Genomic DNA, 26,712 nt, shown 5'->3' with positions numbered 1-26,712 from the left:
TCGATGTCAGCACAATGTGAACAGGGCTTAAGAAAGGACATGTACAGCCACATCATCAGTCATCTCTCGTGCTTCTACTACCATCTCTGTGACATGTGCACCTCTGGAGATCCAGTTCCCAATCCGGCGTCGACAAACAACCCAGACAGTGAGTCAGACCACCTAGCCAGCCAGCAGACGCCAAAGACGACTGTGGAGGTGTCGGCGCAGCCCTCCCCACCTTAGGGCGCCGCCGCTGCCTTACATGAGTCCCTTCACCCCGTGCGGGTGTTACGACGTCGGGACAGTATGACGATTCACCTTCCTACCGACGGACAGGGACAGCACCAGCAGGCATACTTCACTCACAATCATGGGGAGGTTGAGTAGAAGGTGGGGTTCGAGAGGGAAGTAAAAAGTTTTGAAAGGAAGACAAAGATGAGAGTGTCATGGTGAGGTACTTAACTTAGTGATGCTGAGCTCCTGTTCCTGGTTCCCCTGCCGTGATTTTCAGGGCGGCCAATGGTGCTGTGGAGGGCAGCAACACACAGCACCTGAGGAGGGAAGGGAGTGTCACACCAATACCAGGCTACCAACTCTGCCAAAAAGCATCATTTACATAGATATTCAGACCACACAGAGCCTATGGTCCAGTCACATTGATCGAGGTGGGGTGTAATTAGACCTAAGTGGATTCAAATTAAATTTAATGCCACCAAGACTTTACATTTCTATATTTTATTGAATATCAACTTGAACAGAACACCCAGTTTAAATATTACTGATGAAAACCTTTGCCTCCTGCCTAAAACTTGACCTCTATCAAGAAGTGCATCGACACCTCTGCACCTGAAATTGACCTCTCTTGACCACTCTTTACTTTTCTCTTTTACAGGTGCAGTGATTAAAAAAAATTTCAACACTTTCTTTCAGTTGCCCTATGCTGTAAAAAATAAATAAAGACGAAAAAAGGATAAAGAAAAGAAGAAAATGAATGTCACCCCAAAAAAGACCACTAAGGAAAGCCTTGTACAGAAAATGGAAAAAATACAAATAAAATAAATAAAAGAAGCCTTTAAATTCAAGAAATTATATATACACATGAAGGTTAGCTGCAAGATTCAATCCACATTTCCAAGTACTACATATATCCTAAGTATCAAACTGTAGTAATTCAATCGAGTCACACTTTGTTGTAATGTGGTACCACTGCATGTATGGAAGATGTTACTGAAATGTATTAGCGGTATAGCAGGAAATGTATTAGTGGTATGGTAGGAAATGTATTAATGGTATAGTATAAAATGTATTAGTGGTATGGTAGAGAATGTATTAATGGTATAGTATGAAATGTATTAGTGGTATAGTAGGGAATGTATTAATGGTATAGTATGAAATGTATTAGTGGTATAGTAGGGAATGTATTAGTGGTATAGTATGAAATGTATTAGTGGTATAGTAGGGAATGTATTAGTGGTATGGTAGGAAAAGTATTGGTGGTACAGTAGAAAATGTATTAGTGGTATAGTAGGAAATGTATTAGTGGTATAGTAGGAAATGTATTAGTGGTATAGTAGGAAATGTATTAGTGGTATAGTAGGGAATGTATTAGTGGTATAGTAGGAAATGTATTAGTGGTATAGTAGGGAATGTATTAGTGGTATAGTAGGGAATGTATTAGTGGTATGGTAGGAAAAGTATTAGTGGTATAGTAGGAAATGTATTAGTGGTATGGTAGGAAAAGTATTAGTGGCATGGTAGGAAAAGTATTAGTGGTATGGTAGGAAATGTATTAGTGGTATGGTAGGAAAAGTATTAGTGGTATAGTAGGAAATGTATTAGTGATATGATGGGAAAAGTATTAGTGGTATAGTAGGAAATGTATTTGTGGTATAGTAGGGAATGTATTAGTGGTATGGTAGGAAATGTATTAGTGGTATGGTAGGAAATGTATTAGTGGTATAGTAGGGAATGTATTAGTGGTATGGTAGGAAATGTATTAGTGGTATGATAGGAAATGTATTAGTGGTATAGTAGGGAATGTATTAGTGGTATAGTAGGGAATGTATTAGTGGTATGGTAGGAAATGTATTAGTGGTATGGTAGGAAATGTATTAGTAGTATAGTAGGGAATGTATTAGTGGTATGGTAGGGAATGTAATAGTGGTATAGTAGGAAATGTTTTAGTGGTATATAGAGTAGGGAATGTATATTAGTGGTATGGTAGGGAATGTATTAGTGGTATAGTAGGTAATGTATTAGTGGTATGGTAGGAAATGTATTAGTGGTATAGTAGGAAATGTATTAGTGGTATGGCAGGAAATGTATTAGTGGTATAGTAGGAAATATTAGTGGTATGGTAGGAAATGTATTAGTGGTATAGTAGGAAATGTATTAGTGGTATAGTAGGAAATGTATTAGTGGTATAGTAGGAAATATTAGTGGTATGGTAGGAAATGTATTATTGGTATAGTAGGAAATGTATTAGTGGTATGGCAGGAAATGTATTAGTGGTACAGTAGGAAATGTATTAGTGGTATGGCAGGAAATGTATTAGTGGTATAGTAGGAAATATTAGTGGTATGGTAGGAAATGTATTAGTGGTATAGTAGGAAATGTATTAGTGGTATGGCAGGAAATGTATTAGTGGTACAGTAGGAAATGTATTAGTGGTATGGTAGGAAATATATTAGTGGTATGGTAGCAGTTGCTCAAAACTGTAGTAAATTATAGTCCTTTTCATAATAAATTAAAACATCAATACACAAACAGTGCTTATTTTCCTATCCATAATAAACTTAAGGCTTAAAAAAAATAAAAATAAAATAAGGTTTGAAGAAATATTTGTTCATTATGAAAGGAAATTACGAAACAAGTGTTAATAGCATAAAAAATGTGCTAGATCGACGATGCGTGACCCTCCAACACCAAATAAATAAAAATAAACAAATATAAAAGTAAAATAAATAAATAGGTAAATAAAGTAAAAAATAAATAAATAAAACTAAGAGCTGCAGCCCCCCCCCAGACTTGCAGGCCTAGGCTTCATAATACAACAGCAGGTCAACACACACTTACCATTTAGCGAGCCGCCCTGAAGCAATACTCCATCTTAGTTCACGTGCCGGGTGCCCGACACCTGTGGAGGAAGAAGAAACAGAAGAGTTAGACGCAGGTGTTTGGCAGGCACTAACGAAATATCAATTAACGTCTCAACACACGTCACACGCCTCCACGCCCGTCACATCAACACCTGTAGACGCAACACAGCACCGTCACAGCTATATATAGGATGTCACATAAGCAGATGAACGTGTGGCCCTGCGTAACACTACACACCCGTCACTGTCAAGCCTCCACACCCGTCACATTAACACCTATAGACGCAACATAGCACACCATCAGAGCATCGTAACACAGCTGATTAGTTTGTCACTCAAGCAGATAACGTTTGGCACTCTCTGGCACTGCGTAACACTGAACACACGTCCGTCACTGCCAAGCCTCACAGCCGGTCACTTCACACAGCACCGTAACAGATATATAGTTTCTCACGTATGCCGATAACGTTTGGCACTCTCTGGCACTGCGTAACACTGCACACGTCCGTCACTGCCAAGCCTCACAGCCGGTCACTTCACACAGCACCGTAACATATATATAGTTTCTCACGTAAGCAGATAATAACGTGTGGCACTCTCTGGCACTGCGTAACACTGCACACGGTCGTCACTGCCAAGCCACACCACCGTCACATCAACACAGCCCATCACAGCACCGTAACATAGCTCTATTGTTTCTCAAGTAACACTATAATTCCTTGCAACACTGTATTATCCTCAAAAACACTGCACATGGCCCCAGCAAAGCCTTCACGCCGGTCACCGCAACACAGCACTCCACGGCTCTATCCCTTCACCCAGTAACACAGTAGTACCTTGTAACACTGTATTGCATCACGAAACACCGCAAATGGCTCTGGAAAATTCGTAAAAGCAAGAAAACCGAGTGTGTAAGTGTACCCATGAGTCCCCTCTGCACACGGGCGCAATACACCGTAACACAGCACTCCACGGCTCTATCCCTTCACCCAGTATCACAGTAATACCTTGAAACACTGTATTGCATCAAGAAACACCGCAAATGGCTCTAGCAAACTCGTAAAAGCAAGAAAAACGAGTGTTTCAGTGTAGCCATGAGTCCTCTCTGCACACGGGCGCAATACAACGCAACACTGCACTCCACCGCTCTATCCCTTCACCCAGTAACACAGTAATACCTTGTAACACTGTACGGCATCAAGAAACACCGCAAATGGCTCTGGAAAACTCGTAAAAGCAAGAAAAACGAGTGTGTAAGCGTGGGCATGGCGTGAGAGGGAAGGGATCAGCTGTTTAGTGCTTCGCGCCAAGTCACAGCCGGGCAGCCAATCAGCGGGCAATATGACACTAAGGCAGCCAATCAGAACACAATATAGGGACGCTGATGACATCCCGCCCAAGCCAGATATATTATGGCCCTTTTGCACTCCCGTCTTAATTAAGGGTTATATTTCACCATATGGCTTCCCGGGAGATTAGTTTAAATATAATAATAATAAGACCAATATATTTACCGCCGTGGGGAATTAAAACACATTGAACCTTACCTTAAAACTGCATCTCCACAATAAAATAACGTATTAGTAGAAATGAATGAGGGAATAAGCGATAAATTAATAACTAGAAGACTGACAAACAGTTAATTTAACCTTTCGAGAATATTAAATAAGCTATACACTATAATCTACCGCTAAAATACAACAGGTGAATTAAAAAAAAAAAAAATTGGCGGAAAAATTTCTCCCCTCGTAACCAAAAAATACTTACCCTTAAAACCGTATATATTGGCCTTTACAATATTAAACTGAACCATAAATTACCACTAAAAATGATAAATTACCACTAAAAATAGGAGTTAAAAAAATGGCGGAAATATTTAAGTCCCCCCTCGTAACCCAAACTAATTTCCCTTAAAACCGTATTGCAAGCACTTTCACCCTTCTATATTTTAGCTTACCTTAATTATGTTCTATTGCAGCCATGATAACCGGGGGGGAAGGGGCTGTAGGGGGTGTTTAGGCGAAATCAAGAAGAGCGACTGAACGCACGTCCTCCTCTGATGGAAGTCGCCCCGGGACTGAAAGGAAAATGGCGGGCCGGCAAGCTTCTCCGCCTGGCTTCCCTCCTTTTTCACAGTGGTGCCATAATTTTTGCTTCATACCCTCCTTCTGACCTATAATTATATCCCAAACCCATCGATAATTAATGAGCCTGAAGCTATCTATAAATAAATGTTGTTACTGGGGCGTGGGGAATAGTTTTTGGATGAGAAATCGTGAAATATGACATGCGGACCGCGGCCATTTGACAACGCCGCGCGCCATGATTGTTCTTGCAAATACTTTATAAATAATCTCAGACGGGAATGAGTTATAAATAAATTAATCTAAATATATGATGATAAAAGTAATGACCGTAAAAGATAAAAACACTTTGAAAATATAAAAACCCGCCAAACAAGAACCAACCGGCCATGTGCAGGTTGCCAAATCAACTTCTTCTAGGCCTTAAAACGCAAAATTTAGGCTCTTTTCTCATGCGTTAGGCCTAAATAACTTCACTTTGGCTTAAGATACAAAATCTGGCTCAATTTTGACCTGTTTTTCACTATGCTTGACCTGTTTTTGACCCACAGACAGGGGTGCCAATCGCCCTGGCGTCGTCATTTTTCACTATGGTTATTATTTTATCTTTATTTCATTCTCTCTTCTACCCTTCTATATCTCTGTACTTCCCTGGTCATTTTGTACTCTATGCTTATTCCTCCTTTCTTTCGCATTTTCTTGTTTCCCTTCTGTCTCTGTTTCTTCGTTTTTCCCTCCTCCTCCCTTTATTCCTCCTTCTTTCCTCCTCTTCTTCTTCTCTTCTTTATCTCTGTACTTCCCTGATCATTTTGTACTCTATGCTTATTCCTCCTTTCTTTCGCATTTTCTTGTTTCCCTTCTTCCTTTGTTTCTTCGTTTTTCCCTCCGGGGCCTCCTCCCTTTATTCCTCCTTCTTTCCTCCTCTTCTTTATCTCTGTACTTCCCTGATCATTTTGTACTCTATGCTTCTTCCTCCTTTCTTTCGCATTTTCTTGTTTCCCTTAATCTGCCTCTGTTTATTCGTTTTTCCCTCCTCCTCCCTTTATTCCTCCTTCTTTCCTCCTCCTCTTCTTCCCTTCTTTATCTTTGTACTTCCCTGATCCTTATTTACTCAATGCTTATTCCTCCTTTCTTTCGCATTTTCTTGTTTCCCTTCTTCCTCTGTTTCTGCGTTTTTCCCTCCTCCTCCCTTTATTCCTCTTTCTTTCCTCCTCTTCTTTTTCCCTTCTTTATCTCTGTACTTCCCTGATCATTTTTCACTCAATGCTTATTCCTCCTTTCTTACGCATTTTCTTGTTTCCCTTCTTCCTCTGTTTCTGCGTTTTTCCCTCCTCCTCCCTTTATTCCTCTTTCTTTCCTCCTCTTCTTTTTCCCTTCTTTATCTCTGTACTTCCCTGATCATTTTACACTCAATGCTTATTCCTCCTTTCTTACGCATTTTCTTGTTTCCCTTCTTCCTCTGTTTCTTCGTTTTTCCTTCCTCCTCCCTTTATTCCTCTTTCTTTCCTCCTCCTCTTCTTCCCTTCTTTATCTCTGTACTTCCCTGATTATTTTTCACTCTATGCTTATTCCTCCTTTCTTTCGCATTTTCTTGTTTCCCCTAAGTCTTCCTCTGTTTCTTCGTTTTTCCTTCCACCTCCCTTCATCCCTCTTTCTTTCCTCCTCCTCTTCTTCCCTTCTTTATCTCTGTACTTCCCTGATCATTTTTCACTCTATGCTTCTTCCTCCTTTCTTTCGCATTTTCTTGTTTCCCTTCTTCCTGTTTCTTCGTTTTTCCTTCCTCCTCCCTTCATCCCTCTTTCTTTCCTCCTCCTCTTCTTCCATTCTTTATCTCTGTACTTCCCTGATCATTTTTCACTCTATGCTTCTTCCTCCTTTCTTTCGCATTTTCTTGTTTCCTTTCTGCCTCTGTTTCTTCGATCGTTTTTCCCTCCTCCTTCTTTCCTCCTCTTCTTATTCCTTCTTATCTCTGTACTTCCCTGATCATTTTCACTCAATGCTTCTTCCTCCTTTCTTTCGCATTTTCTTGTTTCCCTTCTGCCTGTTTCTTCGTTTTCCTTCCTCCTCCTTCATCCCTCTTTCTTTCCTCCTCCTCTTCTTCCATTCTTTATCTCTGTACTTCCCTGATCATTTTTCACTCTATGCTTCTTCCTCCTTTCTTTCGCATTTTCTTGTTTCCCTTCTTCCTTTGTTTCTTCGTTTTTCCCTCCTCCTCCCTTTATTCCTCCTCTTCTTCTTCCCTTCTTTATCTCTGTACTTCCCTGATCATTTTTCACTCTATGCTTATTCCTCCTTTCTTTCGCATTTTCTTGTTTCACTTCTGCCTCTGTTTCTGCGTTTTTCTGACAAGGGAAATGATTGGGAAGGGAAATAACTGGGAAATAACTGACAAGGGAAATAACTGGGAAGGGAAATAACTGGAAAGGGAAATAACTGGAAAGGGAAATAACTGGGAAGGGAAATAACTGGGAAATAAATGACAAGGGAAATAACTGGGAAGGGAAATAACTGGGAAGGGAAATAACTGGGAAGGAAAACAACTAGGTAGGAAAATAATTGGGGCACTTAACCATAGAAGGGAAATAATTAGGAGTGGAAATGATTGTGAAGAAAAATAGCTGGGAAATAACTGACAATTAACTCTGAAACACATAATACATTGACTTAAAGGAAGGAAAATACCAGGGCACTTAACCAGCGAAAGGAAATAATTAGGAAGGGAAATAATTTGAGTGGGAAATAACTGCCTGGGAAGGGAAAGAATTGGGGAGTTTAACCATGAAAGGGAAGGAGGAAATAGTAGTCATTTAACTTTAAAACACATAATAAATTGATCTAGAAATGGGTGGAGAGGAAGGAAGGAAAAATGTAGAATATAACTCTTTAAAACACAGAATAAATTGATATATAAATGTGTGGAGAGGAAGGAAGGAATAATGTGGAATGTAACTCTTTGAAACACATAATAAACTGATTTAAGAAGGTGTGGAAAGGAATTAATAACTGTGGCATTTATTTCTTTGAAGCACATAATAAATTGATTAAGAAATGTGTGGAGAGGAAGGAAGGAATAATGTAGAATATAACTCTTTGAAGCACATAATAAATTGATTAAGAAATGTGTGGAGAGGAAGGAAGGAGAAAACTGTCATTTATAACTCTTTGAAGCACATAATAAATTGATTAAGAAATGTGTGGAGAGGAAGGAAGGAGAAAACTGTCATTTATAACTCCTTGAAGCACATAATAAATTGATTAAGAAATGTGTGGAGAGGAAGGAAGGAGAAAACTGTCATTTATAACTCCTTGAAGCACATAATAAATTGATTAAGAAGTGTGTGGAGAGGAAGGAAGGAGAAAACTGTCATTTATAACTCTTTGAAGCACATAATAAATTGATTAAGAAATGTGTGGAGGAAGGAAGGAGAAAACTGTCATTTATAACTCTTTGAAGCACATAATAAATTGATTAAGAAATGTGTGGAGAGGAAGGAAGGAGAAAACTGTCATTTATAACTCTTTGAAGCACATAATAAATTGATTAAGAAGTGTGTGGAGAGGAAGGAAGTTGAAAACTGTCATTTATAACTCTTTGAAGCACATAATAAATTGATGTAGGACTGGATGAAGAGGAAGGAAGGAATAATGTAGAATATAACTCTTTGAAACACATAATAAATTCTTAATTTTCCTGTTACGTATAAATGCTTGTGCAATCATTAAGTATAACCCTTCCTGCAAGCATTGAGTGTATAAAATAATGCAATACAGACATACATCAACAAGAATCGGGCATTTCTACCTTATACAAACACCTCATTCTTTATTTATCTGTTACCTATAATTCCTTGTGTATAGATGAACTTACATATAACCCTTCCTGCAAGCATGGAGTGTATAGGAGAATGCAATACAGACATACAGCGTCGAGAATCAGCCCTTTCGACCTTATACAAACACCTCATTCTTAATTTTCCTGTTACATATAAATGCTTGTGCAATCATTAAGTATAACCCTTCCTGCAAGCATCGAGTGTATGAAATAATACAATACAGACGTACATCAACGAGAATCGGGCATTTCTACCTTATACAAACACCTCATTCTTTATTTTCCTGTTAATTCTAATTCCTTGTGTATAGATGAACTTACGTATAACCCTTCCTGCAAGCATGGAGTTTATGGAAGAATGCAATACAGACATACATCGTCGAGAATCACCCCTTTCGACCTTATACAAACACCTCATTCTTTATTTTCCTGTTACTTATAATTCCTTGTGTATAGATGAACTTACGTATAACCCTTCTTGCAAGCATGGAGTGTATGGAAGAATGTAATACAGACATACATTGTCGAGAATCAGCCCTTTTGACCTAATACAAACCTTATTCTTCACTTTCCTATTATGTATATTAGTTTGTGTATAGAAATCATTATGTGTAACCCTTCCTGCAAGCATGGAGTGTATGGGAGAATGCATTAGACATATACATCATCAAGAATCAGCCCTTTTGACCTTAAACAAACATCTTATTCTTCGTCTTCCTGTTACGTATAATTGCTTGTGTATGGAAATCATTACGTGTAGCCCTTACTGCAGACATACAACCTTACGTCATCAATAATTGGCCCTCTGGAAATGGACGAAGGCATTCCAATCAACCATTTTTCCTGTTACGTACATGTGTACAGAAATCATTATGTACAACCTGTACTGCGGACATTCAACCATACATCGTCGAGGATCAGCCCTCTCAACCGCATATGTGTGTGTCCCTGTATGGGTGAGACACTGCATAACGGGGTGTATGGTACTGTGTGTGCATTCGTGTGTTGACTTTATTTCCACACCACCTTGATTTGAGGTAAAAGTCATGGTGCGTTTTTTTTAAGAGGTGTCCCCTGTAGGCCTAATCCTCTTATCCTTGGTCAGGAAATTGTTCGGGTCATTGCTGCAGCCCAAGGAGCAACAACGCATGTGGATTTTATTTACAGCGCGTCTGCCATGATGCACGACTCCTGCTTGGTCTAATTCTGCCATAATTGATCAGAATATTCATCGTTTGGGTCATTGCTACAGTACATGGGGCATAAACGCAAGCGAATTTTATTTATAGCTCGTGCCAGTTCCTACGACTCTTGCCTGGTCTATGCTTCTCTTTAATGGAGACACTGAAGTTGGGGTGGATTAAAGTTCTGGGCAGTACATGCGTAGCAATAGCCGGAGCAGCATTGCAGGTTATTGCGATAGAGGAAGCGGAAACGGATGAGCGAGTAGCAGCAAAAATTATCATGCAGAAACCATATATAGTTGTTTGTTACAATATTCAAATCCATGGAAATTGTGAATAGCCGAAGCAGCAAAAATTGTCATGCAGAAACCATATATAATTGTTTGTTTCAATACTCAAATCCGTGGAAATTGTAAATAGCCGAAGCAGCAAAAATTGTCATGCAGAAACCATATATAGTTGTTTGTTTCAATACTCAAATCCATGGAAATTGTAAATAGCCAAAGCAGCGAAAATTGTCATGCAGAAACCATAGTTGTTGTTAATATAGCAGCAGCAGCAACAGGGTTAATGTGGATAGTCGAAGAGGATGTTAGATTTGCCATGCAGAAGCCATAGATGTTGTTATATATATAGCATAGTACACATACGTAGAAATATAACCCAATACCTTATGCTTAAAATATATCCTTTTATGTAAATATATCGCTTCGTCCATACCCTTAAATATTATCCCTCGGTAGATACGTAAATATATACCTTAACACATACACTTAAATATTTTCCCATGCAGATATTGTCAATAGCCATACGTATTTTCCCATAGCACACACTTAAAATATATCCCAATGGTAGATACGGAAATATATAGATTAGTACACACTCTTACGAATATTCAACTCAAAACATTACGCTTAGAATATTCGTAAATATATCGCTTCGTACATACACTTACAGATATAACCCAGTACCTTACGCTTAAAATATATCGCTTCGTACATACACTTACAGATATAACCCAGTACCTTACGCTTAAAATATATCGCTTCGTACATACACTTACAGATATAACCCAGTACCTTACCCTTAAAATATATCGCGTAGTACATACACTTACAAATATATAACCCGGGATGTTACGTTTAAATATATTGCCTTCGTAGATGCGTAAACATATCACATAGTACATACATGCATGTAAAAATATAACCCGGTACATTACACTGTGAAATATTCCTTGCATTTTAAATTTATATATAACCTGAATCTTTCCTCTTGATGCTGCAATTCCTGTATGTGTGATAGCCTTCTTCTCTTGTCTTCTTTCTTCTCTTCTTCTTCTTCTTCTTTTCTTGGTCGTCCTGGAAGAAATAGGAGGTTAGTGGTCGGTTTCCTAATTTTCCTTTCTTTTTTCCTTACTTATTTCTTACTTTCTATTCTATTTCTTATTTTCTTTCCTTCCCTTCCTATCCCTTCTTTCCTTTCCTTCCTATCCCTTCTCTTTCCATTTCCTTCCCTACTCTCCTACTTCCTTCCTATCCCTTCTCTTTCCTCTCCAACCCTTCTAATTCCTTTCTTTCCCTACTTTCCTAATTCCTCCCTTTCCTTCTTTCCTCCAACCTTCTAATTCCTTTTCTTTCCTACTCTCCTAATTCCTTCCTTTCCCTTCTCTTCCTCTCCTACCCTTCTAATTCCTTTCCTTCCCTTCTCATTCCTTCCTAATTCCTCCCTTTCCTTCCCTTCTCTCCCATAATCCTATCTAGTAAAGCAGCTTCGAACACAACGAAAGCAATCAGTCGCTATACCTCTGCCAGGCGTGTGAAGATACCGTTGTCAAGGCTTCATCCAGCAAACCAGATACCGTTGTCCAGTCTCCATCCAGCACACCACCTCTCCACACAGCCTCCTCCTCCACTCTTCTTCCGCCTCTCCACCGCCCTGAAAGAAAGTCCATTGTCAGTCGGATAAAAGTTGACAATTTCTAGATAATAATGCTTGTGTTTTTCTAAGTATTGTCGCCTCAGTTTGCCTGTTTGAAAAGCCTCTCGTGGGGCTTTTCATGGACTGTTTTATGATGCTGGTGATAGTTTGAGATGACCTCTGCACCTTGAACGGGAGAGAGAGAGATTATCCTCACCTAAAAATATAAGTGAATAAAAAATGAATAAGAGATTGACCTCACCTTCCTCTTCCTCATTCTCCTCCACCTCTTGTGGTTCTCGTCCCTGGCCGGCCGCTGTCTTGGTGACCTCACAGGAAAGTCGATAATGGGAGGGGGAAAAAAAAAGAAAAAAAAAAAAAGAGGGGGAGGGGGAAATAAAAAATAAAAATTAGTCAACGTCCCACAACACAAAGGGAGATATACTCAATATTATATGACAGTCGTAGGGCAAGATAAAGTCCCGGTCACACTGTGCAGACTCCGGGCCACGAGAACCCAGCGACTTGGGGTACATGAGGTCTTGGGAGTGAAATTTTGATGTGAAAGTGTCGCAAATCGTAGGAGAGGGGGGCATAAAAGTCGATGTCAGCACAATGTGAACAGGGCTTAAGAAAGGACATGTACAGCCACACCATCACTCATCTCTCGTACTTCTACTACCATCTCTGTGACATGTGCACCTCTGGAGATCCAGTTCCCAATCCGGCGTGTGACAAACAACCCAGACAGCGAGTCAGACCACCCTAGCCAGCCATCAGACGCCAAAGACGACTGTGGAGGTGTCGGCGCAGCCCTCCCCGCCTTAGGGCGCCGCCGCTGCCTTACATGAGTCCCTTCACCCCGTGCCGGGTGTTACGACGTCGGGACAGTATGACGATTCACCTTCCTACCGACGGACAGGGACAGCACCAGCAGGCGTACTTCACTCACAACCATGGGGGAGGTTGAGTAGAAGGTGGGGTTCAAGAGGGAAGTAAAAAGTTTTGAAAGGAAGACAAAGATGAGAGTGTCATGGTGAGGTACTTAACTTAGTGATGCTGAGCTCCTGTTCCTGGTTCCCCTGCCGTGATTTTCAGGGCGGCCAATGGTGCTGTGGAGGGCAGCAACACACAGCACCTGAGGAGGGAAGGGAGTGTCACACCAATACCAGGCTACCAACTCTGCCAAAAAGCATCATTTACATAGATATTCAGACCACACAGAGCCTATGGTCCAGTCACATTGATCGAGGTGGGGTGTAATTAGACCTAAGTGGATTCAAATTAAATTTAATGCCACCAAGACTTTACATTTCTATATTTTATTGAATATCAACTTGAACAGAACACCCAGTTTAAATATTAATGATGAAAACCTTTGCCTCCTGCCTAAAACTTGACCTCTATCAAGAAGTGCATCGACACTTCTGCACCTGAAATTGACCTTTCTTGACCACTCTTTACTTTTCTTTTACAGGTGCAGTGATTAAAAAAAATTTCATCACTTTCTTTCAGTTGCCCTATGCTGTAAAAAATAAATAAAGACGAAAAAAGGATAAAGAAAAGAAGAAAATGAATGTCACCCCAAAAAAGACCACTAAGGAAAGCCTTGTACAGAAAATGGAAAAAATACAAATAAAATAAGCCTTTAAATTCAAGCAATTATATATACATATGAAGGTTAGCTGCGAGATTCAATCCACATTTCCAAGTACTACATATATCCTAAAGTATCAAACTGTAGTGAGTAATGAATCGAGTCACACTTTGTTGTAATGTAATACCACTGCATGTATGGAAGATGTTACTGAAATGTATTAGCGGTATAGCAGGAAATGTATTAGTGGTATGGTAGGAAATGTATTAATGGTATAGTATAAAATGTATTAGTGGTATGGTAGGGAATGTATTAATGGTATAGTATGAAATGTATTAGTGGTATAGTAGGGAATGTATTAATGGTATAGTATGAAATGTATTAGTGGTATAGTAGGGAATGTATTAGTGGTATATATAGTAGGAAATGTATTAGTGGTATGGTAGGAAAAGTATTAGTGGTACAGTAGAAAATGTATTAGTGGTATAGTAGGAAATGTATTAGTGGTATAGTAGGAAATGTATTAGTGGTATAGTAGGAAATGTATTAGTGGTATAGTAGGAAATGTATTAGTGGTATGGTAGGAAAAGTATTAGTGGTATGGTAGGAAATGTATTAGTGGTATGGTAGGAAAAGTATTAGTTGTATAGTAGGAAATGTATTAGTGGTATGGTAGGAAAAGTATTAGTGGTATGGTAGGAAATGTATTAGTGGTATGGTAGGAAAAGTATTAGTGGTATAGTAGGAAATGTATTAGTGGTATGGTAGGAAAAGTATTAGTTGTATAGTAGGAAATGTATTAGTGGTATGGTAGGAAAAGTATTAGTGGTATGGTAGGAAATGTATTAGTGGTATGGTAGGAAAAGTATTAGTGGTATAGTAGGAAATGTATTAGTGATATGATAGGAAAAGTATTAGTGGTATAGTAGGAAATGTATTAGTGGTATGATAGGAAAAGTATTAGTGGTATAGTAGGAAATGTATTAGTGGTATGGTATGAAATGTATTAGTGGTATGGTAGGAAAAGTATTAGTGGTATAGTAGGAAATGTATTAGTGGTATATATAGTAGGAAATGTATTAGTGGTATATATAGTAGAAAATGTATTAGTGGTATAGTAGGGAATGTATTAGTGGTATATATAGTAGGAAATGTATTAGTGGTATATATAGTAGGAAATGTATTAGTGGTATATTAGTGAATGTATTAGTGGTATAGTAGGAAATGTATTAGTGGTATAGTAGGAAATGTATTAGTGGTATAGTAGGGAATGTATCAGTGGTATGGGAGGAAATGTATTAGTGGTATAGTAGGGAATGTATTAGTGGTATAGTAGGAAATGTATTAGTGGTATAGTAGGAAATGTATTAGTGGTATAGTAGGAAATGTATTAGTGACATAGTAGGGAATGTATCAGTGGTATGGGAGGAAATGTATTAGTGGTATAGTAGGGAATGTATTAGTGGTATAGTAGGGAATGTTTTAGTGGTATGGTAGGAAATGTATTAGTGGTATAGTAGGGAATGTATTAGTGGTATAGTAGGGAATGTTTTAGTGGTATATATAGTAGGGAATCTATTAGTGGTATGGTAGGAAATGTATTAGTGGTATAGTAGGAAATGTATTAGTGGTATAGTAGGGAATGTATTAGTGGCATGGTAGGAAATGTATTAGTGGTATAGTAGGGAATGTATTAGTGGTATAGTAGGAAATGTATTAGTGGTATGGTAGGAAATGTATTAGTGGTATAGTAGGAAATGTATAGTGGTATAGTAGGAAATGTATTAGTGGTATAGTAGGGAATGTATTAGTGGTATAGTAGGGAATGTATTAGTGGTATAGTAGGAAATGTATTAGTGGTATAGTAGGGAATGTATTAGTGGTATGGTAGGAAATGTATTAGTGGTATAGTAGGGAATGTATTAGTGGTATAGTAGGGAATATATTAGTGGTATGGTAGGAAATGTATTAGTGGTATAGTAGGAAATGTATTAGTGGTATGGCAGGAAATGTATTAGTGGTATAGTAGGAAATGTATTAGTGGTATGGCAGGAAATGTATTAGTGGTATAGTAGGAAATGTATTAGTGGTATGGTAGGAAATGTATTAGTGGTATAGTAGGAAATGTATTAGTGGTATGGCAGGAAATGTATTAGTGGTATAGTAGGAAATATTAGTGGTATGGTAGGAAATGTATTAGTGGTATAGTAGGAAATGTATTAGTGGTATGGCAGGAAATGTATTAGTGGTACAGTAGGAAATGTATTAGTGGTATGGTAGGAAATATATTAACGGTATGGTAGCAGTTGCTCAAAACTGTAGTAAATTATAGTCCTTTTCATAATAAATTAAAACATCAATACACAAACAGTGCTTATTTTCCTATCCATAATAAACTTAAGGCTTAAAAAAAAATAAAAAAAAATAAATAAGGTTTGAAGAAATATTTGTTCATTATGAAAGGAAATTACGAAACAAGTGTTAATAGCATAAAAACTGTGCTAGATCGACGATGCGTGACCCTCCAACACCAAATAAATAAAAATAAACAAATATAAAAGTAAAATAAATAAATAGGTAAATAAAATAAAAAATAAACAAATAAAACTAAGAGCTGCAGCCCCCCCCAGACTTGCAGGCCTAGGCTTCATAATACAACAGCAGGTCAACACACACTTACCATTTAGCGAGCCGCCCTGAAGCAATACTCCATCTTAGTTCACGTGCCGGGTGCCCGACACCTGTGGAGGAAGAAGAAACAGAAGAGTTAGACGCAGGTGTTTGGCAGGCACTAACGAAATATCAATTAACGTCTCAACACACGTCACACGCCTCCACGCCCGTCACATCAACACCTGTAGACGCAACACAGCACCGTAACAGCTATATATAGGTTGTCACATAAGCAGATGAACGTGTGGCCCTGCGTAACACTACACACCCGTCATTGTCAAGCCTCCACACCTGTCACATTAACACCTATAGACGCAACATAGCACACCATCAGAGCATCGTAACACAGCTGATTAGTTTGTCACTCAAGCAGATAACGTTTGGCACTCTCTGGCACTGCGTAACACTGAACACACGTCCGTCACTGCCAAGCCTCACAGCCGGTCACTTCACACAGCACCGTAACAGATATATAGTTTCTCACGTAAGCCATTAACGTTTGGCACTCTCTGGCACTGCGTAACACTGCACACGTCCGTCACTGCCAAGCCTCACAGCCGGTCACTTCACACAGCACCGTAACATATATATAGTTTCTCACGTAAGCAGATAATAACGTGTGGCACTCTCTGGCACTGCGTAACACTGCACACGGTCGTCACTGCCAAGCCACACCGCCGTCACATCAACACAGCCCATCACAGCACCGTAACATAGCTCTACTGTATCTCAAGTAACACTATAATTCCTTGCAACACTGTATTATCCTCAAAAACACTGCACATGGCCCCAGCAAAGCCTTCACGCCGGTCACCGCAACACAGCACTCCACGGCTCTATCCCTTCACCTAGTAACACAGTAGTACCTTGTAACACTGTATTGCATCACGAAACACCGCAAATGGCTCTGGAAAATTCGTAAAAGCAAGAAAACCGAGTGTGTAAGTGTAGCCATGAGTCCTCTCTGCACACGGGCGCAATACACCGTAACACAGCACTCCACGGCTCTATCCCTTCACCCAGTATCACAGTAATACCTTGAAACACTGTATTGCATCAAGAAACACCGCAAATGGCTCTAGCAAACTCGTAAAAGCAAGAAAAACGAGTGTTTCAGTGTAGCCATGAGTCCTCTCTGCACACGGGCGCAATACAACGCAACACTGCACTCCACCGCTCTATCCCTTCACCCAGTAACACAGTAATACCTTGTAACACTGTACTGCATCAAGAAACACCGCAAATGGCTCTGGAAAACTCGTAAAAGCAAGAAAAACGAGTGTGTAAGCGTGGGCATGGCGTGAGAGGGAAGGGATCAGCTGTTTAGTGCTTCGCGCCAAGTCACAGCCGGGCAGCCAATCAGCGGGCAATATGACACTAAGGCAGCCAATCAGAACACAATATAGGGACGCTGATGACATCCCGCCCAAGCCAGATATATTATGGCCCTTTTGCACTCCCGTCTTAATTAAGGGTTATATTTCACCATATGGCTTCCCGGGAGATTAGTTTAAATATAATAATAATAAGACCAATATATTTACCGCCGTGGGGAATTAAAACACATTGAACCTTACCTTAAAACTGCATCTCCACAATAAAATAACGTAATAGTAGAAATGAATGAGGGAATAAGCGATAAATGAATTACTAGAAGACTGACATACAGTTAATTTAACCTTTCGAGTATTAAATAAGCTATACACTGTAATCTACCGCTAATATACAACAAGTGAATTAAAAAAAAAATTGGCGGAAAAATTTCTCCCCTCGTAACCAAAAAATACTTACCCTTAAAACCGTATATATTGGCCTTTACAATATTAAACTGAACCATAAATTACCACTAAAAATGATAAATTACCACTAAAAATAGGAGTTAAAAAAATGGCGGAAATATTTAAGTCCCCCCTCGTAACCCAAACTAATTTCCCTTAAAACCGTATTGCAAGCACTTTCACCCTTCTATATTTTAGCTTACCTTAATTATGTTCTATTGCAGCCATGATAACCGGGGGGGAAGGGGCTGTAGGGGGTGTTTAGGCGAAATCAAGAAGAGCGACTGAACGCACGTCCTCCTCTGATGGAAGTCGCCCCGGGACTGAAAGGAAAATGGCGGGCCGGCAAGCTTCTCCGCCTGGCTTCCCTCCTTTTTCACAGTGGTGCCATAATTTTTGCTTCATACCCTCCTTCTGACCTATAATTATATCCCAAACCCATCGATAATTAATGATCCTGAAGCTATCTATAAATAAATGTTGTTACTGGGGCGTGGGGAATAGTTTTTGGATGAGAAATCGTGAAATATGACATGCGGACCGCGGCCATTTGACAACGCCGCGCGCCATGATTGTTCTTGCAAATACTTTATAAATAATCTCAGACGGGAATGAGTTATAAATAAATTAATCTAAATATATGATGATAAAAGTAATGACCGTAAAAGATAAAAACACTTTGAAAATATAAAAACCCGCCAAACAAGAACCAACCGGCCATGTGCAGGTTGCCAAATCAACTTCTTCTAGGCCTTAAAACGCAAAATTTAGGCTCTTTTCTCATGCGTTAGGCCTAAATAACTTCACTTTGGCTTAAGATACAACAGCGGGCTCAATTTTGCCCTGTTGTTCACGATGCTTGACCTGTTTTTGACCCACAGACAGGGGTGCCAATCGCCCTGGCGTCGTCATTTTTCACTATGGTTATTATTTTATCTTTATTTCATTCTCTCTTCTACCCTTCTATATCTCTGTACTTCCCTGATCATTTTTCACTCTATATGCTTCTTCCTCCTTTCTTTCGCATTTTCTTGTTTCCCTTCTGCCTCTGTTTCTCCGTTTTTCCCTCCTCCTCCCTTTATTCCTCCTTCTTTCCTCCTCCTCTTCTTCCCTTCTTTATCTCTGTACTTCCCTGATCATTTTGTACTCTATGCTTATTCCTCCTTTCTTTCGCATTTTCTTGTTTCCCTTCTGCCTCTGTTTCTTCGTCTTTCCCTCCTCCTCCCTTTATTCCTCCTTCTTTCCTCCTCCTCTTCTTCCCTTCTTTATCTCTGTACTTCCCTGATCATTTTGTACTCTATGCTTATTCCTCCTTTCTTTCGCATTTTCTTGTGTCCCTTCTTCCTCTGTTTCTGCGTTTTTCCCTCCTCCTCCCTTTATCCCTCTTTCTTTCCTCCTCTTCTTCTTCCCTTCTTTATCTCTGTACTTCCCTGATCATTTTTCACTCATGCTTCTTCCTCCTTTCTTTCGCATTTTCTTGTTTCCCTTCTGCCTCTGTTTCTTAATTCGTTTTTCCCTCCTCCTCCCTTTATTCCTCTTTCTTTCCTCCTCCTCTTCTTCCCTTCTTTATTTCTGTACTTCCCTGATCATTTTGTACTCTATGCTTCTTCCTCCTTTCTTTCGCATTTTCTTGTTTCCCTTCTTCCTCTGTTTCTTCGTTTTTCCCTCCTCCTCCCTTTATTCCTCCTTCTTTCCTCCTCTTCTTCTTCCCTTCTTTATCTCTGTACTTCCCTGATCATTTTTCACTCTATGCTTCTTCCTCCTTTCTTTCGCATTTTCTCGTTTCCTTTCTGCCTCTGTTTCTTCGATCGTTTTTCCCTCCTCCTTCTTTCCTCCTCTTCTTATTCCCTTCTTTATCTCTGTACTTCCCTGATCATTTTTTACTCAATGCTTATTCCTCCTTTCTTTCGCATTTTCTTGTTTCCCTTCTTCCTGTTTCTTCGTTTTTCCTTCCTCCTCCCTTCATCCCTCTTTCTTTCCTCCTCCTCTTCTTCCATTCTTTATCTCTGTACTTCCCTGATCATTTTTCACTCTATGCTTCTTCCTCCTTTCTTTCGCATTTTCTTGTTTCCTTTCTGCCTCTGTTTCTTCGATCGTTTTTCCCTCCTCCTTCTTTCCTCCTCTTCTTATTCCCTTCTTTATCTCTGTACTTCCCTGATCATTTTTCACTCTATGCTTATTCCTCCTTTCTTTCGCATTTTCTTGTTTCACTTCTGCCTCTGTTTCTTAATTCGTTTTTCCCTCCTCCTCCCTTTATTCCTCTTTCTTTCCTCCTCCTCTTCTTCCCTTCTTTATTTCTGTACTTCCCTGATCATTTTGTACTCTATGCTTCTTCCTCCTTTCTTTCGCATTTTCTTGTTTCCCTTCTGCCTGTAATTTCTTCGTTTTTCCCTCCTCCTCCCTTTATTCCTCTTTCTTTCCTCCTCCTCTTCTTCCCTTCTTTATTTCTGTACTTCCCTGATCCTTTTGTACTCTATGCTTCTTCCTCCTTTCTTTCGCATTTTCTTGTTTCCCTTCTTCCTCTGTTTCTTCGTTTTTCCTTCCTCCTCCCTTTATTCCTCCTTCTTTCCTCCTCTTCTTCCCTTCTTTATCTCTGTACTTCCCTGATCATTTTTCACTCTATGCTTATTCCTCCTTTCTTTCGCATTTTCTTGTTTCCCTTCTTCCTCTGTTTCTTCGTTTTTCCCTCCTCCTCCCTTTATTCCTCCTCTTCTTCTTCCCTTCTTTATCTCTGTACTTCCCTGATCATTTTTCACTCTATGCTTATTCCTCCTTTCTTTCGCATTTTCTTGTTTCACTTCTGCCTCTGTTTCTGCGTTTTTCTGACAAGGGAAATGATTGGGAAGGGAAATAACTGGGAAATAACTGACAAGGGAAATAACTGGGAAGGGAAATAACTGGAAAGGGAAATAACTGGAAAGGGAAATAACTGGGAAGGGAAATAACTGGGAAATAAATGACAAGGGAAATAACTGGGAAGGGAAATAACTGGGAAGGGAAATAACTGGGAAGGGAAATAACTGGGAAGGAAAACAACTAGGTAGGAAAATAATTGGGGCACTTAACCATAGAAGGGAAATAATTAGGAGTGGAAATGATTGTGAAGAAAAATAGCTGGGAAATAACTGACAATTAACTCTGAAACACATAATACATTGACTTAAAGGAAGGGAGGAGTAATGGGAGGGGACATCTAGCTCATAATATAACCAGGCAGCTTAGAAGTAATTCTAGAGGAGTAACAGAGGACGGGCTAAGAATCTTCTATACTAACAGCAGGAGCCTCAGAAACAAGATAGACTTACTAAGGGGTGAAGCTTGTTCAGAAAATTTTGACATAATAGCGATCACTGAGACATGGATAGACTTTGCTAATAGAAATTTTAGGTCAGAATTTGAAATAACGGGTTATCAGATGTTTCACAAAGACAGAAGGGGCAGAAAGGGAGGTGGAGTTGCGCTATATGTTAAAGACTCACTTAAATGTTTAGTTAACAACTCAGTCAAAACTAACATGGATTCAGAATCAGTTTGGGTGGACGTTTACAAAGGGAAAGAAAAACTAACTCTAGGAGTTATATACAGGCCACCCAACCTTAACAGGCAGGACACGAGTATGAGGGCGAGTATGAGTACAAATGTCTGCGTAATTGGGGACTTTAATTATAGGAATATAGACTGGGAAGATCTAGTGGGTGACCTGGAAGCCGAGGACTTTCTTGAAGTTATACAAGATAATTTCCTTAAGCAGGTAGTTACTGAGCCTACCAGAGGAGATAACATATTAGACTTAGTCCTAACCAATAATGGGAACTTGCTACGTGAGTTGGAGGTGGGCGGAGAGTTAGGAAATAGTGATCACAGAACGGTTCGTTTTAGCTTAGACTGGGCGGTAACCGTGATCCAAACCCAGTGTTAGTGCCAGATTTTAGAAGAGCAAACTACGAGGGCTTCGAAGACATCTTGAAGGGGTAAACTGGGATAATTTAGGATTCATGAGGGCCAGAACTGCGGATTGGAGAGCCAGGAGAACCAGGTAGAAATGTCTTACAATAATTTAGTTAGAGTAATAGTAGAGGGGCAAGAACAGCATATACCACAGCGAACACTTAGAAAAGAAAACAATGATCCTAAGTGGATGACTCGTGGACTAAAACACGAGATTGGGTTAAAGAAGGGAATTTATCAGAAAATAAAGAATGGGGAAACACATCTCAGGGGCCGGTACGTCGAACTATCTAGATTAGTTAAGAAAAACACCAGGATAGCAAAAAAGAACTATGAGATCAAAGTAGCAAATGAGGCGAAAAGTAATCCTAAGGGCTTCTTTCAGATGTATAGAACAAAAACACGGGAGAAAATTGGACCGCTGAAAACAAACACAGGGGAGCTAGTAGAAAATTACGAAAATATGAGCACATTGTTGAACGACTACTTCCTTTCAGTATTCACACAGGAGGATCGAACGACTATACCGGAAAGAGTTCAGGTGTACGAGGGCGGGTATGGCGATAAATTGAGGGATATACTCATTACCAGGCAAGTAGTTCAGGATGAGATAGATAAGCTTAAGAACAACAATTCTCCAGGTCAAGACGGGATATTTGAGAGGGTATTAAAGGAGCTAGGTGATATAATCAGTGACCCACTAACCGACATCTTTAAGATGTCGGTAAATACTGGCTATGTGCCGAGCCTATGGAAAGTAGCTAATGTGACGCCGATTTTCAAAAAGGGGGACAGGTCAGTTGCTTCAAACTATCGCCCAATTAGCTTAACATCGGTTATAGGGAAGATGCTGGAGTCCATAATAGCCAGGAACATTCAGGGAGCATTTAGAGAAACATAGCTTAATTCACGACTCGCAGCATGGGTTCACAAAGGTAGGTCATGCCTCACCAATCTCTTGTCCTTCTACAATAAAGTATTTGAGGCGGTTGACAGAGATGAAAATTATGATGTAATCTATCTTGATTTTAGTAAAGCGTTTGACAAAGTTCCTCACCAACGACTGTTGCTTAAATTACAGGCTCACGGAGTAGAGGGTAAAGTTTTGAACTGGGTCAAGGCGTGGCTTAGCAATAGGAAGCAAAGAGTGCAAATCAATGGTAAAAGATCTGACTGGGGATGTGTTACGAGTGGGGTCCCACAAGGTTCGGTATTAGGTCCACTTTTGTTTATTATTTATATCAATGACTTAGACACAGGAATTAGTAGTGATGTTAGTAAATTTGCAGATGATACGAAGATCGGTAGAGTAATTGAGTCGGATCAGGACGCTAGTATTCTCCAAGGTGAACTCAACAGATTATATGACTGGGCGGATAAATGGCAGATGGAGTTCAATGTAGGGAAGTGCAGTATTCTGAGTGTAGGTAGGAACAACCCCTCACATAACTATTGCTTAAATGACACTCTCATAAGTAGGTCTGGGTGCGAGAGGGATTTAGGGGTCTTAGTGAGCTCTGGGGTGGGTTTCATCATAGTGCTCTCCCAAGCGTGGTGACGTTACGCGCAGTTGGGAGAATTTCTTGGGCGCGTTTCATCACCGCGCCACAGGCACTTCCAAGTAGGATTGGGGGCGGTCTTGGGAGTAACCAGCGTTGCCAATCTTCCGCGTCGCTTTGACGTCTAATATGTCTTCAATTAACCTAAATTACACTTCTTATATATAATTATGGAATTATAAATATAAACAATTGATATTTAGTTGAAATACAGCGATAGTATCTTCATTGTAAGGAATATGTGCACGTATTTTTTTTCCGTCTGCATCTTCAACGGCACCACGGTGTAAACAAACATTTAGTGAGTCGTGAGTAGACCCTGGCCACCTCGCCACCATGGCCCGCAGCTTGTACTGTGCATCAAATAACACTTGCACATTGATGCTGTGGTAGTTCTTGCGGTTGACGTACACTTCTTCGTGCTCATGTGGGGCCACTATTCTTACGTGGGTGCCATCAACAGCACCCACCACACCGGGAAAACCAGCAATTTCGAAAAACTCCGCCTTCATTCTCTGCTGCTCCCCCCGGTTTAAAAAGAAGCCCATGAACCACCTCATATTCTCTTGTGTCACGAGAGCATCCACGGTCTGGGTGATGATTCTGCTGACTGTGGCCCGGGAAACTCCAAAGTCATCTGCGCTGCACTGCTGCATTTTCTCGGTGGCGAGGTATCGCAGAGTCAACGCCACTTTCAGCTCCGCTGTGACCGCACGGCTCCTCTCAGTCCTGTTGCCAATCACGTGTCGCACCAAGTCAGTGACGAACAACAGGCCAGCACGATCCACCCTGTACCTCTTCTTGAACTCGGTGTCATCGTACTCGTTAACCCTCTCGCGCACGATGACGCGTTTCGCGTAATCAAAGTAAAAGGTCCTGGCGCACGATGACGCGAAACGCGTCATAAAAGTAAAAAAAATGATTAAAAATTTAATTTTCGGTGAAAGTGCGTAAAATTTGGAGTGTCATTTGTTGGGATAAGTTTCTTAGAGGTAACATATGGCAACCTTTCTAAGGAACGTAAATGAGGAACGTGGAGCGATTTTTAGTTGTTAGCCTACTCTGACGGGAGAGGAAAAAATACAGTTTTCTTGGTGTAACTCAGGAACTAATAGGCGTACGAAGATTTTGAGGATACCATAAGAATCCTCACTAAAATCCGCTTCGAAACATATATTCGGCTAAAAAAGTTGGCCCACAAAATTTCGAGATAGCAAGTGGGGAAGAGTTGGTACTTAGGATTTATTGTCTACAATACTCTATACGGAGACTTGAAACGAGTGTCTATTGTTTATATATATTTTTCCTCTATTTTTATTTGCGCATGTTCTAGTATCTTACTGTGCGCGAGAGGATTAAAGATGTCCCTTCTCGGGCGAAAATTCCTTGGTCGGTGCTGGCGGGGTTGTTCACGAGGTGCCATGTTTACAGTCTGACGCTTGGAACCTTCCTTGGGAGCGCTTGGGAGACCCCGCACGGCCTCCCAAGGCGGCGAGCGAGATAGGCAGAGTTCCAAGGCTTGGGAGCTTTCGTGAAACATGCCCAAGGTTTCTCGCACGCTTGGGACTCCTTGAGCACACTTCCAAGGACTTGGGAACTTTGATGAAACCCACCCCTGATCTCCGTCCAAGGGCACAATGCATTCAAGCTAGAAATCGAGCTAATAGGGTACTGGGATTTATTTCAAGGAGCGTAAGCAACAGAAGCCCCGAAGTCTTCCTCAAACTATATTTAGCATTAGTTAGACCTCATCTTGACTATGCGGTTCAGTTCTGGTCACCCTACTATAGAATGGATATCAAAATGTTAGAATCGGTGCAGAGGAGGATGACTAAGATGATTCAGGGGTTGAGAAACTTGCCATACGAGGAAAGACTCAAACAGTTAAACTTGCATTCTCTAGAAAGGCGAAGGGTGCGTGGAGACATGATCGAGGTTTATAAATGGATGAAGGGCTTTAATAAGGGAGACATTCATAAGGTTTTGTTGGTAAGAGAACCGGGTAGGACACGAAGTAACGGGTTTAAACTGGATAAATTCAGATTCAACAGGGACATAGGCAAAAATTGGTTTACTAACAGGGTGGTGGATGAGTGGAATAGGCTTAGCAGTCATGTGGTGAGTGCCAATACAATTGTCACATTCAAAAATAGACTAGATAAATTCATGGACAGCGATAATAGGTGGGGTTAGATACACGGGAGCTTAGGGTCAAAGGAGCTGCCTCGTACAGGCCTACCGGCCTCTTGCAGACTCCTGCGTTCTTATGTTCTTATGTTCTTAAGGAAAATACCAGGGCACTTAACCAGCGAAAGGAAATAATTAGGAAGGGAAATAATTTGAGTGGGTAAAAACTGCCTGGGAAGGGAAAGAATTGGGGAGTTTAACCATGAAAGGGAAGGAGGAAATAGTAGTCATTTAACTTTAAAACACATAATAAATTGATCTAGAAATGGGTGGAGAGGAAGGAAGGAACAATGGGGAATGTAACTCTTTGAAACACATAATAAATTGATCTAGAAATGGGTGGAGAGGAAGGAAGGAACAATGTGGAATGTAACTCTTGAAACATAATAAACTGATTTAAGAAGGTGTGAAAGGAATTAATAACTGTGGCATTTATTTCTTTGAAGCACATAATAAATTGATTAAGAAATGTGTGGAGAGGAAGGAGAAAACTGTCATTTATAACTCCTTGAAGCACATAATAAATTGATTAAGAAATGTGTGGAGAGGAAGGAAGGAGAAAACTGTCATTTATAACTCCTTGAAGCACATAATAAATTGATTAAGAAATGTGTGGAGAGGAAGGAAGTTGAAAACTGTCATTTATAACTCTTTGAAGCACATAATAAATTGATGTAGGACTGGATGAAGAGGAAGGAAGGAATAATGTAGAATATAACTCTTTGAAACACATAATAAATTCTTAATTTTCCTGTTACGTATAAATGCTTGTGCAATCATTAAGTATAACCCTTCCTGCAAGCATTGAGTGTATAAAATAATGCAATACAGACATACATCAACAAGAATCGGGCATTTCTACCTTATACA

At 40.0% G+C, this 26,712-nt stretch overlaps 1 protein-coding gene and 2 long non-coding RNA genes across 14 annotated transcripts in view; all 3 read right to left on the bottom strand.

The window, feature by feature from the left end:
* Positions 1–360: 360 nt before the first annotated feature.
* Positions 361–26,712, bottom strand: part of LOC127010117 (uncharacterized) — a 48,310-nt gene continuing 21,958 nt past the window's right edge. The window contains exons 1-3 of one of the 2 annotated variants that reach the window (XR_007762930.1): positions 5,038–5,157; positions 3,058–3,118; positions 361–533 (exon numbers count right to left, since the gene is read on the bottom strand). This is a non-coding gene — a long non-coding RNA (uncharacterized LOC127010117). Of the gene's footprint in view, positions 534–3,057; positions 3,119–5,037; positions 5,158–26,712 lie in introns of those variants that run through there. The other variant, XR_007762931.1, reaches the window with a different exon arrangement.
* LOC127010114 (uncharacterized) overlaps positions 10,816–26,712 on the bottom strand; it is a 32,950-nt gene continuing 17,053 nt past the window's right edge. For 7 of the 11 annotated variants that reach the window (XR_007762927.1, XR_007762928.1, XR_007762917.1 and 4 more), the window contains one exon: positions 10,816–11,259. Coding sequence is in view for 1 of the 11 variants with exons in the window: in XM_050883950.1 (XP_050739907.1) it covers positions 11,076–11,259 (184 nt within the window). In the remaining 10 variants the exon portion in view is untranslated. Of the gene's footprint in view, positions 11,542–11,985; positions 12,119–26,712 lie in introns of all 11 variants that reach the window. The other 4 variants (XR_007762924.1, XR_007762921.1, XR_007762926.1 and 1 more) reach the window with 3 other exon arrangements.
* LOC127010116 (uncharacterized) lies at positions 12,510–18,489 on the bottom strand. The gene is made up of 3 exons (XR_007762929.1): positions 18,352–18,489; positions 16,378–16,438; positions 12,510–13,238 (listed from the first exon to the last, which is right to left on the bottom strand). It is a non-coding gene; the product is annotated as an uncharacterized LOC127010116 (long non-coding RNA).

The sequence above is a fragment of the Eriocheir sinensis genome, chromosome 42, assembly GCF_024679095.1.
Source record: "Eriocheir sinensis breed Jianghai 21 chromosome 42, ASM2467909v1, whole genome shotgun sequence".
NCBI classification, from domain to species: domain Eukaryota; kingdom Metazoa; phylum Arthropoda; class Malacostraca; order Decapoda; family Varunidae; genus Eriocheir; species Eriocheir sinensis.
This window is presented reverse-complemented; position numbering and strand designations above follow the sequence as displayed.